Here is a 19,174-nt window from a genome sequence, read left to right on the forward strand (position 1 = left end):
TGAAGATGATACTATGGTTTCTTTCGAGGAATGGTCAAAAGAGATCATCTCATCAATTAGCTAGTAACTACCAAATGGCATAGATGGTGGAATTGAAATGGTCTTTATGAACTAAGACTTGAATTTACTCAGTTTAATGTACAGGTATCATCCAGAGGACAGCACCACCCTCTCAAGTGTTCTCAGTCACGAAATTAAGTCTCTGGTTCGGAAATCCTCATTCGCGGAGAAGGGAACCACCTACTTTTTTGCCAAAACTCATTGCAGTAGCACTTAGATTTCCATGGAGGTCTGTCCAGCCCAGTCCTAACCAGGCCCAGCTTTGATCAGCTCCTGAGATCTGACAGGGTCAGGTTATAAGGTGGGAACACTGCTGCAGCAATTAATACTGCCAAATGAAAGAAAACACACGTCATAACACAGCAATTAGAAGAAACAATGGTTTTTAATTTTTTGTTTTTCAAGATGTTACACGACATTCAGAAGCCCATATTGCAGTCAACTCCTTTAATTAGCAATTTTTCTTAATTACACAGATACACTCAGCAAGTAATGGAATGAGAAAACAAAACGCCCAAGAGTAAATGTGTCTAAATATATCTGTCACAAATGTGGGAAATTACAAATATATATTTATATAGTTCTGTTAGTAAACATTAGGTAAATGTACACAAGTTGCTTATACACTGCCATAAGGAACACGAATCTGACAAAATGAAAAACGTTTCAGAAGTTTGTACACATCTGTACACTGTTTTGCTTCAAAAACAACAGAACAAACCCCACACATGAGCAGCACAGGCAAGGGATATTATCTTTCCTAAATACAAATAGTTTTGAACGCAATGCATTTTGGTTTACAATATTTAACAAAGTTTATCTTCATTAGTTTCAATGTGCATGAAGTGTGATATGGAAAACAGGAGAACGTTAAAGTCGAAAACTGATTGTTAATGTTATAATAGTAAATGCTGGTCTTTGTTTTTTTTTTGGTCCTTCCACTGTCCAGGGTGTCCTTAAGGAAAGTGATTAAAAACAGTGGCAGTGCAAATTACCTGCTAGTTTTTCTAACAATGGAAGTGAAGGTACTTGTATAAAAAAGGCACACAGTTGCACATTAAGGCTAGTCCTTCTTCCATTCAAAAATTCCAAGAACTGTATTTTGTGTTTTTATCAGTACTTTCTCACAAAAAGAATAAGAATGAGATAACCAACAAAATACTCTTCTAACAAGGCATAGTAGTAGCTGCAAGTTGGACCCTCATCAGAGGAGACACGAACATGATAGTTGTGCTGTCTTTTGATATGAACTAAAGTCAGTTCATCTGCTGAAAAGTACAAACTCCACCGTACTATATTTGATAAAGATTTTTATAATACCTGTTGAATATTATCATCTGTTATCCATCATCATGTGGTAAGTTAAAAAAACACATTTGTCTTTATCAGCACCAAGTGATTTATCTAATTCCTGAAATAAAAATTTGAGTGCAAACTTCAGTCATCAGAAAACCAAAAATGGGATATGTGTCTCCTCAGCTGAGATTAAACTCACAAGATATAAAAATGGAAGTGCACAGAAAAAGGTTTGATTTCATAAATATTTTTTGTCTTAAAGTTTGAAATCCTACAAAAGAAGAAAAGGGAAAATCACCATATATTTATTATTCAGAATCAATGTTAATGCCTTTTTTGACTGTTCCTGGATGCTCCCTGGCATTGGGCATTGTACTACTCCCATGGAATTAATGCTCCTCTAGCCAGGATGGAGAGTCTGCACCAGGACTTTTCAACTTAATGTGGAACTGTTTGAGCGTCTGTTCAAGCTGTTGCTGGTTTCCTGCATAGTAGGCAGCTATAGCATTGTGGAAGAGGACAAGTTGGTTGTGTAATACCTTAACCTGGAGAGAGAGACAGAGAAAAGACAGAGAATCAAATCCACAGCAAATCCCAATATCCAAAAACACTATGACATTTCAGGGAGGCAAACTGTTTACCTAATATATATATAATTATGTATTTTCTACATATTCAGAGGGCAGAGCAGTGGATAGTATTCTGGTTTCACAGCACTGTGGCACTGGGTTCAATTCTGAACCTGGGGAGTATCTGCCCTGGAGTGAGTGTGTGCATGTCTGCGTGTGCCCCGCTATGGACTGGCGTCCCTTCCAGAATGTATCCCGCCTTTTGCCTGTCTCTTGCTGGAATAGGCTCCTTCTCCCCCGCAACCTTGTATTGGATAATGCCATTAGAAAACAGGTGAATGGATATCAAAATTTTAATTATTAGCGACTAAAACAGGCCTAAAGAAAATAAGAATCAAATGTGGCATGAGTACGTACTTGGCTCGTACACAATATACTAGACTTTTTTTGTGGAAACTTTAAACTGTATTGTCCCATACAAAACCTGACTACTTATTTCTTATCGGTTAACATTTTCATTTAAAACTTTGTCCATGCTTTTGCTGTTTTCGTGTTTGCATTAACAATAGCTATATTACAGATGAAAGAAGATCTGCTTCTTTTTTCTGGGTAAATCCTACAGTTAACCTCATCTGTCCGACGTGTCATTTCTTGTTCTCGTAGGAAGCTTAAACAAGAAGCACTAGACTCAATTCATACAGTGCACTCCTTATATTTTTTTCAAGTTTTTCTAAAGAGTTATAAAGACCCATTTAAATTTGAGCAGCAGTGTGCAGAACATTACTTGAATGAAGCTGCAGTCCTTTTCTACTTGATGAATAGACTCCTTTACATCTGTTATGGAAGTAGAAGCAACTAAAAAAACTCCCTTTTAACATCAGCTTTCTCCAGACTGGAAAATGTCAGTGTACGAATCACACATTTTCATTTGGTTATTACAGCACACTGTACCCCTGCTTTACCTTATTCTCCTCTAGGAATTTTAGTTTGACCGCAACATCATTGCGCATCTTTTCGTATTTCTCCCTGTGGATCTGGAACAGTTGCTGAGATTGCTCGATCTTTGGAACAGTAGTAGAATCCCGGGGGCCCAGGTTCAGCTCCTCTAAGTCTGTGCGATAGGCGTCATACTCAACCCTGTAAGAAAAATCAATTTTTACTTCAGCACAGAAGTTGTGACTTTTGATGTTTGAAACATATTTGCTGGGGTGTTTGTTGCAACTCAATAATACTTTGTCTGACTTCTCAGAAATGCGTCTAGCATCAAAGCAGCAAGTCATTTACAAAACATACACACATCACAAGTAAACGTTACATTAAAACCTAAATACAACATTACATAACACACAGCGAGCGATGCATATTTTTTTCAGACCACTCCTAAGGGAATCCACATTTGAAGATGTGCGTTATCAGCTGTTAGTGGATGGAGCACTTCATAACAGAACAGGAAATAAAGTACGGAAAAAGCTTACTGTCTGGAAATCCTTCACTTCAAGCAAAAGGTAATGAGGGTGCATACGTCTGTTTTACAGGTGCACAGCTATCAATGCTGGTTATATACGTTTGTATCTGGGAAGGCAGTGGAGTTTCAGAAAAGTTTAACAACATCTGCACTTCCTATCTTGTCTTGCTCGGGAGGTTTGGTACAATGGTACTTTGATAACCTGGATGCTGCCCTTGTTATCTGTTTTACAAAATTTCAAGGAAAGTACATCACCTCCATCTTCTTGATATTTACTTTTTTATGTTGCACAGAAGAGAAGTTAGGGAAGTTGAAAGACATAATTCAAGGTCTGAATTTTGTTTTTATTGCTGTGGCTCTATATAGCGTCAATATCCTAGCAATAGCTCTACAATGCAAAATGTGCACACTACTTTATTTATCATTCATTTAAATTGTTCTGAATCCAAATGAACAAATTTACAAAAAATATAAGCATCTAATAATAGAAGTAACCCACACAAAACATTGTAGAACAACTTCTTCAAACGATTTAAGATCTTGGCTTAACATTGAAAAGTAGATTGGCAGTAACCTGGGAATCACCTTTAAAAAGCTGGAGTAAAAGGCTTAGCAATAATCACTTCAGTCTGATTTGTAACATACAGCCATACACCCAAAAGTATTCTATCACAGGATACTCCCAGAATATTTGCAGGTAAGTACTGGCTGTATCCTGTGTGCACTGGTGACAGAGAGGGTCAAGCACAATTTTTATCTGCATCCATCAGCATGGTGTTGCATACATTCTAGACTGAAGTATAAAATGGATTAGCTGGTGTGTCAGGACTGCATCCCAGCTAGGACTATGATCCAACGGGTCCCATTCGCTTTCCAAAGAAAAGGGGTACCTGGGAAGGGCTTCATTTTAGATGTGAGAAAGTCATATAGAGAACAGCCTAAACGCCTTGTGGTGACCACTGAAACCATTAACTCAAGTCCCAGATGCACAAAACAGAATACCTCTGGGAGTGAGTAAGCCTCCTTAACATCCTTAAAATGTGCACCGGCCACTGTCATCAAAGACGTCATAAAAATAAAAAAGCATTGCTTGCAGACGATGGTTAAGTAAAAAGTCAAGAACCATTTAGTAGGAATTTTTTTTAACTTAGTGAAAGCTTATTAAATATCAGGGAGCCACTAAGTGGTTAGCCTTGGTCCCAATTTACAGTGAGTGCAATGATTAGGCCCCTTGAAAGGAAAACAGTTCAGCTCCTGGGGGTAGAAATTTAAACTGGCTTATTTAAAGCCTTCTATATTAGGTGGCATGAGGTGGCACCCTGGAATTTAGCAATGGCTGAAACACGCTCATCCAAAAAGCCCAACAGCAACATTTAAAACAGACATTTTACAATTAGTTCCCCAAACCTCTGGAGTACTGCAGGGTCATAAATTAGATTCTTTAGCCACTCTCCCCTCCAAATTATATTAATTATAATAGAATCCTCTGTAGTGAATGAGGACATTCTTATGAGCAATGTGCTCAGCACAAACTAGTAAATTTATAAATCCCTCCTGCCACTTTGTGGCAAGACAGAATTTAATATGAGATGCAGTGTAGCATCTCCAAAGGCATTCATAATGAGGGTCCTCACACATTCAACTAAGCACCAACAGAAGCAAATGCCACTGTGTCTGCTCAATTTGCTTTGGGAAACATTAGTCATGTAATCTATATCTGAAAACTTAACCCCCCTTTGCAAGAAATGAATAACAAAGCCAGTGCAGAAATGTATATTTGGAGCAAGAAAATGTTCTGCTTTTAATCCAGTTTCAATCCATGAATAAGTACTACACCCTAAATTTCAAATATGGAGGATTTATAGTTTTCTGTTGTAAACCTAAATTCTTTTCATTTTTTGTTCACATCTAAACTCAAATTAAGATTTTTTTCAAGTGCCATTAACATTTAATCCTACAGTTCTGTTTTATAGGAGCATAATATACCTCTAGCTGAATTTAATCACTGCATAATTCATAAAGCTCTTAATAAATACCGTTAGATTCATGAAAAGACATACATTTACAGGAATACAGGAATATTTAAAAAGATACATTTTATCCCCAGCTAAACTTGTCCGACCCTATATTGAAAACACTCAAGCACCTAAACCTGCAAAGGAAACAACAGGCATTTAATCACCTAAATGTTCAGAACACAGAACCCTTACATTCTTAATGTAAACTTGTTGTTAAAATCATGGGGACACAAGGATGGTTTCACTAAAACACCATTAAGAAATAATTTGAAAATACAGTAACATGTATTCACAATTCTACAGTATACATCAGAAGGCAATGCAACATGCATGCTTTAGTAGCATTTTACCGCATTTTTTTCTCATCATGTTCTCTTTTTTTTTTGAGACTATCATGCCAACAAATAAAAAGGGTTTCATTAACATGTTAGAACCAGGTATGTCATGAAATCGGTATCGGGATGATGCCACATGAACCAAACAATGTAATTGTTTCAGGTAATGAGGATGCACAGAATTCTGCAAAACAAGCTAAGAATTCAGGCTGTGCCATTTGATCAAGGTCATAAGATAAGACTAGAATTCAGATTGGGTAAGTTTTGGAGAGAAATTTGGCAAGAAGCCAAATCCAGAAAAGAGAAGGTCAGTAGCATTAATAAGAAGCAAAACACCATGAGGAACAAGCATGAACAGAATTATAATGAAGACACCGGCCTGAAGTGTTAAATACAAATGTAAGCGTTTTTAAAAATTGCAAATCAATTCACTCAGATATAAAATGTTTTTTTTCTTTTTCTTAGCATAGGGAGAATGCTTCTTAATTTTAACAACCTTACAATAAAATGCCAGATAGACTTGCATTCCCTCGCACAGCCATGTTTCAATTCAATACAAATTTAAACTATCACAGGATACTCCCAGAATATTTGCAGGTAATTTGCAATTTCAATTTCAAATTATCTTTGAAAACACTGAAGTTTTATATAGACTTTTTGTAGCCATCCACTGACAGTAATCATCTCGCATACCTGGCATTTTCGTATTGTTTTATGTTGATCAAGGTGTCTTCAATGGTTTTGTTTACCAAGGTGTTCACACTGGAAATGAAGAAGTTAATGGCCCCCAATAGTGTCTCTCCATTTTTGGACAATAGTTTTTGAGTGTCAGCGTTGAAACCAAATTCCTCCTGAAACACAAAGAATGAAAATGCATTCAACTTATGTTTTAGAGAATAGAAAAAGGGCTTACATTTAACCCAAAACAGACAAAAAAGACTAAATTGGTTTTAGTCTAAATTTTTCCAGCACAAAACTGAGGCAAATAGCAAATTAAAAAAGTAAGAACAGGAAAAAGGAACTGAAGACATCATTATGAACTAAATCAAAACTAGCCTAATTAATAAAGTGAGCCTATCAGCTCAGCTTGACATACCTGTACATTATTTGACAAATCCCAGGTCTACCTAGCAATATCTGATATTCAAATATCTGAATTTCAGTCCCTCTGCTGTCACATATGCAAACCTAAGTTTTAGATTACTTTTAATTATGCAGTAAAATGTAGTGCTTGAAAAAACAAATATTACATAACTTGCATAAGTGACATAAAATATCACCACACTCATTTTTAAGATGATTTTCTTAACAGCATTTACTTGAAAGGTTCAGGATTCAAGGCCTTCAATGAAACCATATAAACTTCAAAGGATGAATTAGAACCATGGGTGCTGTCAGGGATTCAAAAGATACCTGTTTAAAGTAAATAATTATCATAAAAAATACTTAAAATAATAAAACAGAAAATCTGAAGGAATTATGTACAGTAAGCTGCTGTAATACTTTTGTATCTTTAAAAAAGTTCACTTGTAATTAGTGATAAACATCACAAATTAAGAGGCTTTAAACTATAATAAAAATGCTCATGGCTGTACCTTTAGAAATACATTTTGACTGGGTGAATTGGTCATTCCAAGAAAACCAGGAATTGCTGTACACCCCAGGTACCCAAAACCTTAAAATGGACATTTCATGTTGTGGTCTGTTCTGAAACAGAACCCAGACTATTGGGAAGTGCTGCAGAATGTTTGGATAGAAGAACAGATATTACTGTATGTCCACAGCATTGGATATCGTGGATGAAAAGCTATAGGTAAATCACTCCTCAGGGCAGGTCATTTCAGTGGTGTTCTGAAATATGCAAGCAAAATACTAATTTTCTTAAGTGATTCTGGGTTTTTATCATTCTCACACAGCAGTCATGTACAGGAGAGAACATTCCACTATACAACCTTTATGTTATGGCAACATGGTATTTTGACTGCCAAATTGCAAAGAATGATTTTGGACACTGGGTGAGGGTGTGCACAAAGAAATGGGTGTAGGCAATTCTGGTTGTACATCCCGATAGTCATGTCAAAAGGGGGCAACATTTTTATTGAAGATAAAGGCCCAACTCACAGTACAAAGAAAAGGCAAAGTGTTAGGGCAACAAAGCTCTCACAAACACCATTTTATCCAATGGGGTTTTAGTTGCAAACCCCTGTGAAAGCATCTGACAAAACTGCCTAGCACGTTACGTGAGTGAAATAAGTTGCTTGCCCAACACAAGGTTATTAAGTGATATTTCAAATTTCAAAGTCTTTTTACTACAGTCAAGGGTATGTATATTTTTAAAAGGTATCATCCACTAAATTGGGTTTCTGAAAAGCAACTTTTTTTTTAAAGAGACAAAAAACACTTGCATGTCTGCTTACTTAAAAGATAGGAAGGTACATGTCTTGTCTTGTAGGCAATACAATGAAATCAGTTCTCATTCTTCACAGAAGCTGAATAGCTTTGCTTTGTCAACGTTTTGGGATTTGTTAGCAACATAATGTAAAAAATGTAATGTAAAATCTGATTGTTGAACAAGTCCCTGATGCATTTCAAAAGCTTCTTTTGTCACACCCCAGAAAGCCGTGAGGACAAAAACTGTAAGAAATTAAAAGTAAATGGTGGAGAATGTGTCTTTCACTAGACATGATTTCTATAATGATAAAGTTTACATGGGAGGCACGGTGGTGCAGTGATTAACATTGCTGCTTCACAGTGCTGGGGCCCAGGGTTCAATTTCCATACTAATATCTGTGTGGAGTTTGTGTGTTCTGCCCAGGTTTGCATGGGTTTCCTCCAGGTGCTCTGGCTCTGACTTCTGGGAAAACTGGCCCTGGTGTCAGTGTGTGTGCCCTGTGAAGGTATACCCTGGTATGCGCCTGTTGCTTGCCGGGATTCACTCCGGCCTCCCCGTGACCCTGTATTGGATAAAGCAGTTAGAAAATGGGTGGAAGGGTAAAGTTTACACATCTTGAGTGATGCCCTACCCCCCAGAGACATTCAAGACTAAGGATACACAAACTGAAACAAGACTTCAAACAGAGAAAATTGCTTCTCTCTGTCAAAATTCAAAGGAGAAACAGTTGGAATACTGAAGAAGTAGGAAGAAATGTGCCCTGCCAAGTTTAGCCATGCTTAATTTACTTACAGGTCTTGAAAAAAATAAAAAAGAATGTTCAAAGGAGGCTCTGGACAATCTTAACAATTTTTGCCCTTCAACTTACCCTTTCTTGCAAAAAGTCTAGAATGTGCTGTCACATTTCAGTTACATAACCACCACACTGTAAATAACCTTTTTGGACCCCTCCAATCTGGCTTCCGTCAACTTCATAGCACAGAAACTGCCCTGGTCAAAGTTACTAATGATCTTCTAATAGCTTCAGATTCTGGATCTCTTTCTATCCTCATTCTTCCTGATCTCAGTTCTACTTTCAACACTGTTAATCATGACATCTTACTTTCTTGTGTTGAGTGTTTGGAGTTTCAGACATTGCTCTCAAATGGTTCAAGTCTTACCTCACTGATCGCTGTCACTTTGTCTCTTTTGGCGGATTTAGGTTTGGTGTTCCTCAGAGCTTGATACTGCATCCCCTACTTTTCAGCATTTACATGTTTCCACTTAGTCAGCTCTTGAGATCACATGGCCTCAAATATAATCTCTATGCCGATGATACTCAAATATACATCCATACCAAACCTGACACTGATGTGTCTGTCTCTATTCTATATTATTGCATCTCTGACATAAAAACTTAGATGAATCAAAATTTCCTTCATCTTAACTGTGACAAGACTGAAGTTATATTTATTGGCACTCCCAACCAACTTTGTAAAGTCAATCCTGTAACCTTATCTGTAGATGGTTCTGTACTTGAGCTTCAGTCTAAATCGAAAAACCTTGGGGTTATTTTCAATTCTGGCTTTACATTCAACTTTAATGTGCAGCGTTTTGTTAAAACATCTTTCTTTCACCTCAGAAATATTGCTAGACTACGGCCCTATGTTATCACTAACTGTGGCTGAAAAGCTGATCAACACATTTGTCTTCTCCCAAATTGACGAGTGTAATGCTCTACTCGCTGGGGTATCTAAATCCACACTGAACAAACTCCAATATGTCCAAAATTCAGCAGCCAGAATCCTGACCAGTTCTAGAAAAAGTGATCACATTACTCCTATCCTGGAGTTCTTGCACGGGCTTCCTGTCAAGTTTCGTATCGACTTCAAAATCCTCATGCTCACCTATAAGGCTCTGCATGGCTTTGCACCTCGGTACCTGTCTGAGCTATTATCACCTTACTCCCCATCTTGCAACCTTCTCTCCTCTAATTCTGCTCTCCTTACTTTCCCCCAAGCCCATCTACACTCTATGGGTGACAGGGCCCTCTCCTGTTATGCCCTAAGCTCTGGAACTCTCTCCCCAAGGATATCAGAGTCACCTTCTCTAAACTCCTTTAAATCCAGACTCAAAACCTTCATCTTCAGAAGAGCCTTTACTTAACTGGTTCCATTCTTTACCCCACTACTCCTACTGTATTTAGTACCACCATCTACTGTCTCCTCTGTGTATTCTCATCATGTTTATCTTGTGTATTTTTTAATTTTTAATTGTTGTTGCTGTTGTCATTCTGTAAAGCAATTTGAGAAGCCACCTTTAAAGGCACTATAGAAAATAAAGTTCATATTATATATTATTCAAGTTTAAAACATGTATATTTCATAATGAGCTAAGAAGTGCCATCATTTATGTTTCAGCAGGAAAGTAATGTGAAGCTTCCAATTTTATTCCACAGCAGGCACAGAAGATATGCTTCACATGTCCTCATACAAAAGCAACAATATAATAAAGTTACATAATCAAACAAATGAACCAAGCAAAGAACATCCTTATTTAGCCCATTTATATTGTCTGCTTGCCAGAAACAAGAAAAAACAGGTTGTATTGAACACTTCTTAAAATGAAGAGCTCACAGCATGCTGCAACCTGATTAAATCTTGTGATTTTCAGTCTGTTGGCAGAAAATAAATTATATTGGTCTGTGCAGCTTAAATCTAAATAGATAAGTTTCTCAACACTCTAAAATTTGAGTCTCTGATAAAATAACCAAAATAAAATTAATATAATTTTTTTGTATTGAAATAAATATTTTTAAAAAGTCGAGATAAAAGGTTTTTTTTGCAGTGCCATGCCATCATGCCATTAACTCAAACAAAACAGAATAGTAGGCTGATGAAAACAGTGTACACATTATTTGCAAACTATTTAAATACTATTAAAATTAATTCATATGATAGATAGCCAAAAGCAACATTTCGCTTAATAATTACTATTTCATTTTTTGTGGATAACTTATTCTGGACAAGAAAAATATATTTTTGAAATATATGGTTCTAAACATGATACCTTTCCTTTTCTTTAACATCAAAATAAATAACTACATATTTAAATTGACAGTTTTTCCATAGGTCTTACTATATTGACAAATTCTTAATAACATATTGGTAGAAACTGGTCTCAAACCTTACAGATGACATATCAACAATAAAGAATCATTAAAAGTGTCTTAAAACAACTAAAAGTCTAGATTTCTTTTTAAGTATACATGGCATCTTGATCCCTAAAAAACACACATGGGAACAGAACTCCAGTAACATTGCACTGATGCAAACATACTGTACAACTACAACAGACTAGATTCCAGGAAATGAAAACGCCACTGCACTTAAATAAAGAGAAATCTGACTGGAATGACACTTTACCTGGATGAAAGGTGTTAAGCTCACTTCTCAAGTTTCCAATATTTTTCTAGTCACAGAAGGCAAAGCAAATTCCCTGTCTTTTACTATCAGGCAGAAAACAGTAACACAAAGCCTGTCATTTTACCTACATATGTTGTATACTTTTCTCCTACCCCAACACAAATTCCCATCAGCATGATGAAACAGACAAAGACAAGACAGGTAGTAGCTGTTGGTAGCTGTCACTAAAATACACAACATCTTGCCTCAGGAAAGAACATATGAAGTTATCCTCAGTAAAATAACTGAAAATGGTCCCAATATAGGCCGTTCTGTCCTGCATCTCGACTTTGTGTCTCTGATGTTTCATCAATATCTGAGCAGTATTTAAAGGTGCAGAGTATTCAGTGCCACATCTATGCCTCTACCCACTGGAGAAAAAATTGCTAGTGTGAGAGAGGTGCCTTTTATGTGGGACTCTCAATCTGCTGTAAGTCAGAGAGGGAAACACTACGTGTTGGTTGCACTATTGCTTTATCTTTACTTTTCCTCAAATTAAGCTTCAAAATTTTCTTAACTAAATCATGAAATGCTATGTTGCAAACTATTTCCTTTGAGACTCACCTTATGCTGTAAAAACATACATCAGTTCATAAAGATTTCAATCAATTAGTCTTTCAAATAACGTGAAGGCAACCAGTTGCATAACTTCAGATGAAAGCCATAAAACCTCTGTATTAAATCTTAGAAATAGTATAATAGCAGCAATAATGATGAGTTACCTGAGAGTTTTTAAAAATATTTTTTTCAAAAACTGTAATAAATACCAAACTTTAGTCTTCATGGCTACTTGTACAATACCATTCATGCTATCATGAATCTTTGGAAGCCCCAGGGATTGTTACGACCATGAAAATGAACTAAAATATAAATCATTTTATATTTTTTTAATTCATATCAAACGGGTGTTTGCAAAGCTGTTGTGGGGATGTACACTTACGTGGAGCTCTGGAGATTTTAAGCTGAGGTCTGCGAAAGCATCTCCCAGTTGCCTCTGAGTCTGCACTATTTGGAAGAGCTGTGTTGCCAGCGTCTGCGCCAGCTTTATGACCTGCTCATACTTCCTCTTGTTATCCCGGAGAATTTCTATCTGAGCCTCTAGTTCCAAGTCCACAGTCTTAGACCCTCGGCCCAGCTTCTCCGACAGGATCTGCCTCGTACACTGCAACAAGCACAAAGGTGAAAAGATAACTGATGACCTACTAGGACAGAAAAGAACAACCCCAGTGCTTGAGGGCATCAGAGAGTCATCTGATTTTCATTGCAGCTCTTAAATGTTTAATTAAATTAATTAAATAATTTAAAAGTGCAAAAACATTTCCAAATGTTTTTCAGGTCTGTAATTGGTTGTCATAATTGAAAAATACTGGTAAATCTTGGAATATTCTGTCTCTGGAAGACTGGAACCACCCATTCCTATAACAGAGGAAGTATCATTAGGTAGGCCGCTGACATTCTCGGAGGACCACAAAATTGAACATTGTTTTTGAAGTCAACATTTTCTATAACAAAAACTCATTTTACCTCATTGAAAATAATCTGTATTATATTACTTATTAGTAATAAGCTGGTAATATGTTTCGCCTAAATATATTTATTTTAAAACAATCATTACAGACTCTTAAACGTGACTGCACAGGTTTCAGTCACTGGGTCACAATACCCACAGGAAGACAAGACAATTCAAAATCTGTGGTCTCAGGGCAAGGAAAGATAATGGATAAGAGAACAACAACATTAATAGCAAATTGACAATGAATTACACTTTGCCAGTATAAAGAGAGAATAATTATATATCTTTGACCTTGTGTATGGCAAACTGATGAATGACTACTGTGCAACAGAAAATGTTAATTTACTAATAAAGAATATAATGCTTATAAAAACATCACATATTTCAATTTTTTTGAAACACAGCAGAGGGTCAGCACTTACCACAATTGACTGCGGTTTCCTTAGTTTCCTCAATTGTGAGATGTGCATGTTTTTTGCCAAGCAATCATTTACGATCATTAAAAAGTTGATCAACACAATTAAACGATTTTACAAGACACACAAACCATACTTGTGTTAAAGATATCAAAAGGCATTTATTTTTCTCAAATCTGTAAAAGCAACCTTAATAGCAAAAGAACAAAGCACACAAGAGTCGTAAACAGTTCTTTTCACTGAAGCTATCAAATAAGCAGACTTTCTGCTGTAATAGTCAGCTTTAAAAACACTAAAATATACATCACTGACAATACTTTAGAAGGTAATGGGAGGGAATAATAAACAAATCTAGTTATGTAGTTTGTGATTAGCTGTAATTTACCTACATACCACCCCAGAGTTTTAGACTGTTACAGCCATCAGCCTGACCAAGGAGAGATGGGGAAAGTGAGGACACGCTACTGAACCGAGCCCTAATCCACGCCTGCTCTCCCTGTGAACACCGCTGTGCTCAAGGCGGTGTGAGGTGATTGCAAAGGACTACCAAGAAAAGCTGGCATAAATAAGGGTTTGAAACAATGCAAATCCCAGATGATGTTGTCACCATTTATTTGACATTTTAATATACACAGAGAATCGGGAATGAACAGAACATTAATAATAATTCAGTTGTTTTCTAGTACACGAAGTGAGCGTGTGCTGCCTGACACAGCTTTGCTCTGTACCCTTTAGTACCAGGGTGCTGTAGTTGATACATTTGCACTCTGCAAATCCAAATATACACTGTTCAGGCACAAGCAATTCAATTTTCTAGCCATCCCATTTAATTTCTGTAAGTGCTCCTAATGCAACGTGCCACAAAGAACAGCAGGCTTGGCACTCGAACATTTTCACAGATGGAGGGTCTACCTACTTTGTAAGTGTTGATGCTCCATTTTCGCACCAGATCCAGCTTCTCAATGGCAGGATTCTTGATCTCATCGGAGACAACTACGGGTCCACTTTTAGGCTGCACTTTCATCATGCCTGGAGAGGACAGTTGAACTCATTCATTACTAAAGGAATGATACAAGATTGCCTTGGCCTTCCTTTATATAAACTCAACCATTATTAATCAAATTACTGCAAACTGGAAATTCCCAACAAACCCATGGGCCACATTACATTGGCTTGTGGTTCTAAATTATGTGTTTAATGTGTACTAACTTCCTTGGCCATTTCATAAATACAGGTAACATAAAAACTTTTAATTGCTGCTCCTCCCATCTTTCCCATGATTGATGAGGTAGTGCTGTCACATTAAATTGCTTCTTTTCCACAGAATGTTTAAAACAGTCACAGAGTAATTTCAAGCATCAATAGGGGTGGTTGCTGGAATTCCTAAAAAAACAAGATTTAACATACACAATCGTAGCAATGTAAGCAAAGGAGACACTAAGTCAGAGTGAGTGACATGGCCAGGCCTTGTATCTGCTCTTTGGGATGGAGGATTGACTGCTCTCTCTTTAGATTGGAGATTCTTCCCAGATAAAGAATCCAGGCACACAGGATTCCATACAAGGCCTTTAACACCTATGAGCTTTAATACCTGCATCCCTGAACAGATTTAAGCACGGAGACTAGACTAGAACTGCATGATGACAATTATTGAGTTATTTCAGGGTTTTTCTGGGAGCAGGTTAGCATGACTAACCTGATACAGCTCCTGTTAACGATATAGATAAAAATGAAAAACTGAAGAACAGATACAAGAATGAACTCTCTGTGGGAATGATTTAAAACAAAACCACTTTTGTATTTGGCCTATTTCTATACTGTTTTTTAATTAAAATAATTTTGACATGGTTTTATAAGTTGAATTACCAGAAAACTAACAAATGAACAAAATTCACAGTAAATCACTGTACATTCCTTGTATTAAATGAATAAGAATAATGGCACAACAGTTTCAGGCAGCTGTATTCTAAACTTTGAAGTCGGAGCAGTCTGATAGCTGCTAGTTCTGTTTTCCTTTTACTAGGAATGCTGATAAGGGTGTCCTCCCTGATAATGAAACAGGCAATACTTGCACAATGCATATGATAATGTTTTATGATATTGTGCTTTTCACCTAATCATGGAACAGGTATTACAGTACAATCTTATGTATTGTCTTTATACTGGGAATGCTGTTCTCTGAATGAGAAAACATGCCAAAACCCGTTATATGAAAACAATTACTGTCAATGTTTGACAAATATCGACATAGGAAAAAGAACAGTTTTCCAGCCCTTCCGGCAGCATATTTCTGGCAGGAAACAGCTCTTCAAAGTGAAAAGAAGGATCAATGTTCTGCTCAAGTTTGAGTCTATATTTTATTAAAATAAATTCCAAACAATATTAGGTATTTAAGGTTTAAAGGTAAAGGTTTAAAAAAATGAATTTGTGTAAGTACTCTAAGCTCATTTATCAGGCAATACACCTTCAATACCCCTTTAAAATGTCCCCCGTTTTAAACCTTGTTAATACAATAAATACTGCATACATACAAGTATTTCTTCAGGGGCACAAACATATGAGCAACCCAAGCATCATGGTGAGGAGAACTTAATATTTTCTTGTGCTCCGGCCCTCTGTATATATTAGCATTTCCTAATACATTGTTTTTTTTATGCCTTGAAAAACAAGCTGTCAAATATTTAAAAAATAAAGTTATGAACCAAAACCAAATGAAAACAAAAAAGAACAGACAATAGTCCAAAACCCAAGCCAAATCCTATGCAAAAGGACCAAAATCACTGGTTAGCAAAAAGGAAAGCTTTAATCATACCAGAGCATGAAATAAAGGAAAATCCCCTGAAACACTATGAAACACCTATTAGCAGCAGGGAAAAACACCCAAAGAGCAGAAGGTAAGCAAAACATTTGCACATAAATCTCATGTGTGAAAGCTACAGCAGTGTCTGCTTTTGCATGACCTGTAAGTATAAAGCTATAACAGGACAGGGGGTTTAGAAAGAATTATGGAGACAGCTGAAATGAAACTTCCTTTTAACCTTGGGTTAAGGAAAAAAAAGCATCTCAAAGTATTGTAAACATACAGTAGCCATCTACTTGTCCGATTTTCAAGGATTTACTTGCAGGGCCAGTCAGAAAGATGATGAGATGGAAGAAAAAAGTGGTATTATTGGAAATCTGGAACAAACTGGTAGTAGGTGATCGCTTTAGCAGAATGCACAGTCCCACAAAGGATGCCAATTTTAAGGAATATTTTAGTACAGATATAGCAAGAGAAAGTTCTCGGATCACCCAGCCAGTGCATGGAGTACCTTTCTCACTAGGAATATCGGAGGCTGATCTGGCCAGTCTGCTAGCCACAATACTGCTGGGAGAGACAACAGGTGACTGGGGCTGACTTGTAGATCCTGGAAACAGTGAATATTGGATAATTAGAAAGCACTGGTTAGCCCTGCAAAAATGAATGTCCCAAAAACGCAATCTGCATTGCTGCTGCTACTTCAAGTTCAAGTTTGTCATTCCAGCCATATAGAAGTATACAGTGGAACAAAATAACGTTCCTCCTGGTCCACGGAGCAAATAAAGACAGGACAGACAGGACACTGACATAGACAGTGTAGACAGGATACATGTAGTGCAAAGTGCAGATCACAAGACAATACATAATACAATATACACAAAACACTGGGGGGACTTAAACCCTGTTTCTGGAATTGGGGTGGGTGCAAGTAGATTCCAGGGTGTTGAGGAGCCCTACAGCCTGTGGGAAGAAGCTGTTCCAGAGTCTGGTGGAGCTAGCCCGTACACTGTGATATCTTTTTCCAGATGGTAGGAGGGCAAAGAGTTTATGGGAGGGGTGGGAGGGGTCATCTACTATTCTGGAGGCCCTGTGTAAGCAGCGTTTGTGAGAGGTGACAGGAATGGAAGGGAGAGAGGCTCCAATGATCTTTTCAGCTGTTTCCACAATTCGTTGAAGGGTCTTGCGGTCTGAAGCGTTGCAATTCCCAAACCCAACAGTGATCCAGCTGGTCAAGGTGCTCTCAATGGTGCTTCTGTAGAGAGTGGTAAGAATGGGCAGGGGAAGGTTTACCCTCCTCAGTTGCCGCGGGAAATAGAGACACTGCTGTGCTTTCTTGGCTAGGGAGGTGGTATTGAGGGACCAAGTGGGGTCATCTGTAATGTGTGCACCAAGAAACGTGGTGCTTCTAACTGTCTCCACAGGGAAGCAGTTGATGTACAGTGTGGAGAAAGAAGACAATTCAGGTCAGCTCCTCAGAAAAATAAGGTAGGTAGTTAGAAAACATGGCTCTTTAAAGGTGTAGTGCAGAAACCGATACCCAAGCTGAGGTCCTGGCACAGATCCAAAGAGTTGCGTAGAATGGACGCTCCAGTTTCACTTAATAGAACTCTTTAGGAATCGGTTTACTGGCATTTGATATTTTTGTTCCAGAAAAGTGACACGTTTCTTAATGGTAAACAAAAAATTAGAAATACTGGTTGTTAGGCTTTTGCTTTTTTTCTATCTAAAAATCTGATGTTTTCAGGTCTCAAAACAGAGGCTCCCCTGGAGTTAAAGCACGCCTGTTGTGCTGGAGGTAAAACACACAGGTGGCTTTGCTACATGTATTTAAAGATGATCAATACTACTAAATAGATCCATGGGATTTGGATTGAAGACAATTTCAATCCTTGTTTCACATTCTGAAACACAAAACCTTATAAAAACAATCTATAATTATATTCACCTTTATCCCTTTTCTTTCTATAGTATTACTGTCTTGCAACCAAACCATGAAAGTGACTCAGTTCTTCAAAGCAATAATCATTGGATACATCCTCTCCTAATCAAGGAAATGCAATCCCTTCTGCACTGACAGTGACTTACATATTTAATATAATGATACTCATCCGCTCAGTGTCAGATTAATTTCATCCTCATTTAGTCTATAGACATAACATAATGGAGTTAAATGTTTTCATGTTTTAATTGGTTCTGAATAATCTTTTTATATAGTTATACAAGAGCCAGGACACAGAGCAACAATCTATATGAGCATGACTGCTCTTCTTATTTTAAATCAATGATATGGATTCTGGTATCATTAATAACATGTCCAGTTTTTTATGAGAAACCAAATAGTAGAATTACTGAAAATAGTGGAAGCTTTATAGAAAAATTCTAAAATAGTTAAATGAAAAACATCTGGAAAATAACAATGAAAAGCATAGAATGAAACACAGATGTAACATGAAATAGAATGAAAAACTAAATACAAACTAAATACACTGAGCTAAGATGGTACTATATCTATGGTACTATGAATAAGTACCATATACATACGGTACTGTGGTACTATATTGAAAAATCCCAGCTGTTTATGTGGAAACTCATTGCATCTAGACAATGTAACAACAGAAAAAGCAAAGAGAATGGTAAGAAATCTAGTAAAAGTGTAGGATCTATATAAAGTATTACATGGTAGAATTGTACAGTGAACTAGCAAAATCTCATTTAGAATATGAACACTTTTGGGCAACACCGAACAATAAAATGTTGGAATCGGGTTTTTGCGTGCAGATAAAAGGCCATTGATAAAAAAGACTAAGACCATTTAGACCTTCGAGACAATGCGGGAAAGCAACAAAAAAAACCAAAGTGTGAGTGCA

At 37.0% G+C, this 19,174-nt stretch overlaps 1 protein-coding gene across 4 annotated transcripts in view; it reads right to left on the bottom strand.

Annotated features, from left to right (window-relative positions):
* Positions 1-426: 426 nt before the first annotated feature.
* The window catches only part of arfip1 (ADP-ribosylation factor interacting protein 1 (arfaptin 1)), a 50,284-nt gene continuing 31,536 nt past the window's right edge, over positions 427-19,174 (bottom strand). For 3 of the 4 annotated variants that reach the window (XM_015344693.2, XM_006629487.3, XM_015344694.2), the window contains 6 exons: positions 16,819-16,914; positions 14,424-14,536; positions 12,519-12,740; positions 6,437-6,594; positions 2,888-3,062; positions 427-1,901 (listed from right to left, as the gene is read on the bottom strand). In XM_015344693.2, the coding sequence (XP_015200179.2) occupies positions 1,746-1,901; positions 2,888-3,062; positions 6,437-6,594; positions 12,519-12,740; positions 14,424-14,536; positions 16,819-16,914 (920 nt within the window). In that variant the 3' untranslated portion in view covers positions 427-1,745. The remainder of the gene's footprint in view (positions 1,902-2,887; positions 3,063-6,436; positions 6,595-12,518; positions 12,741-14,423; positions 14,537-16,818; positions 16,915-19,174) is intronic. The other variant, XM_015344695.2, reaches the window with a different exon arrangement.

This window comes from Lepisosteus oculatus, chromosome 1 (genome assembly GCF_040954835.1).
Source record: "Lepisosteus oculatus isolate fLepOcu1 chromosome 1, fLepOcu1.hap2, whole genome shotgun sequence".
In the NCBI taxonomy this organism is placed as follows: Eukaryota; Metazoa; Chordata; class Actinopteri; order Semionotiformes; family Lepisosteidae; genus Lepisosteus; species Lepisosteus oculatus.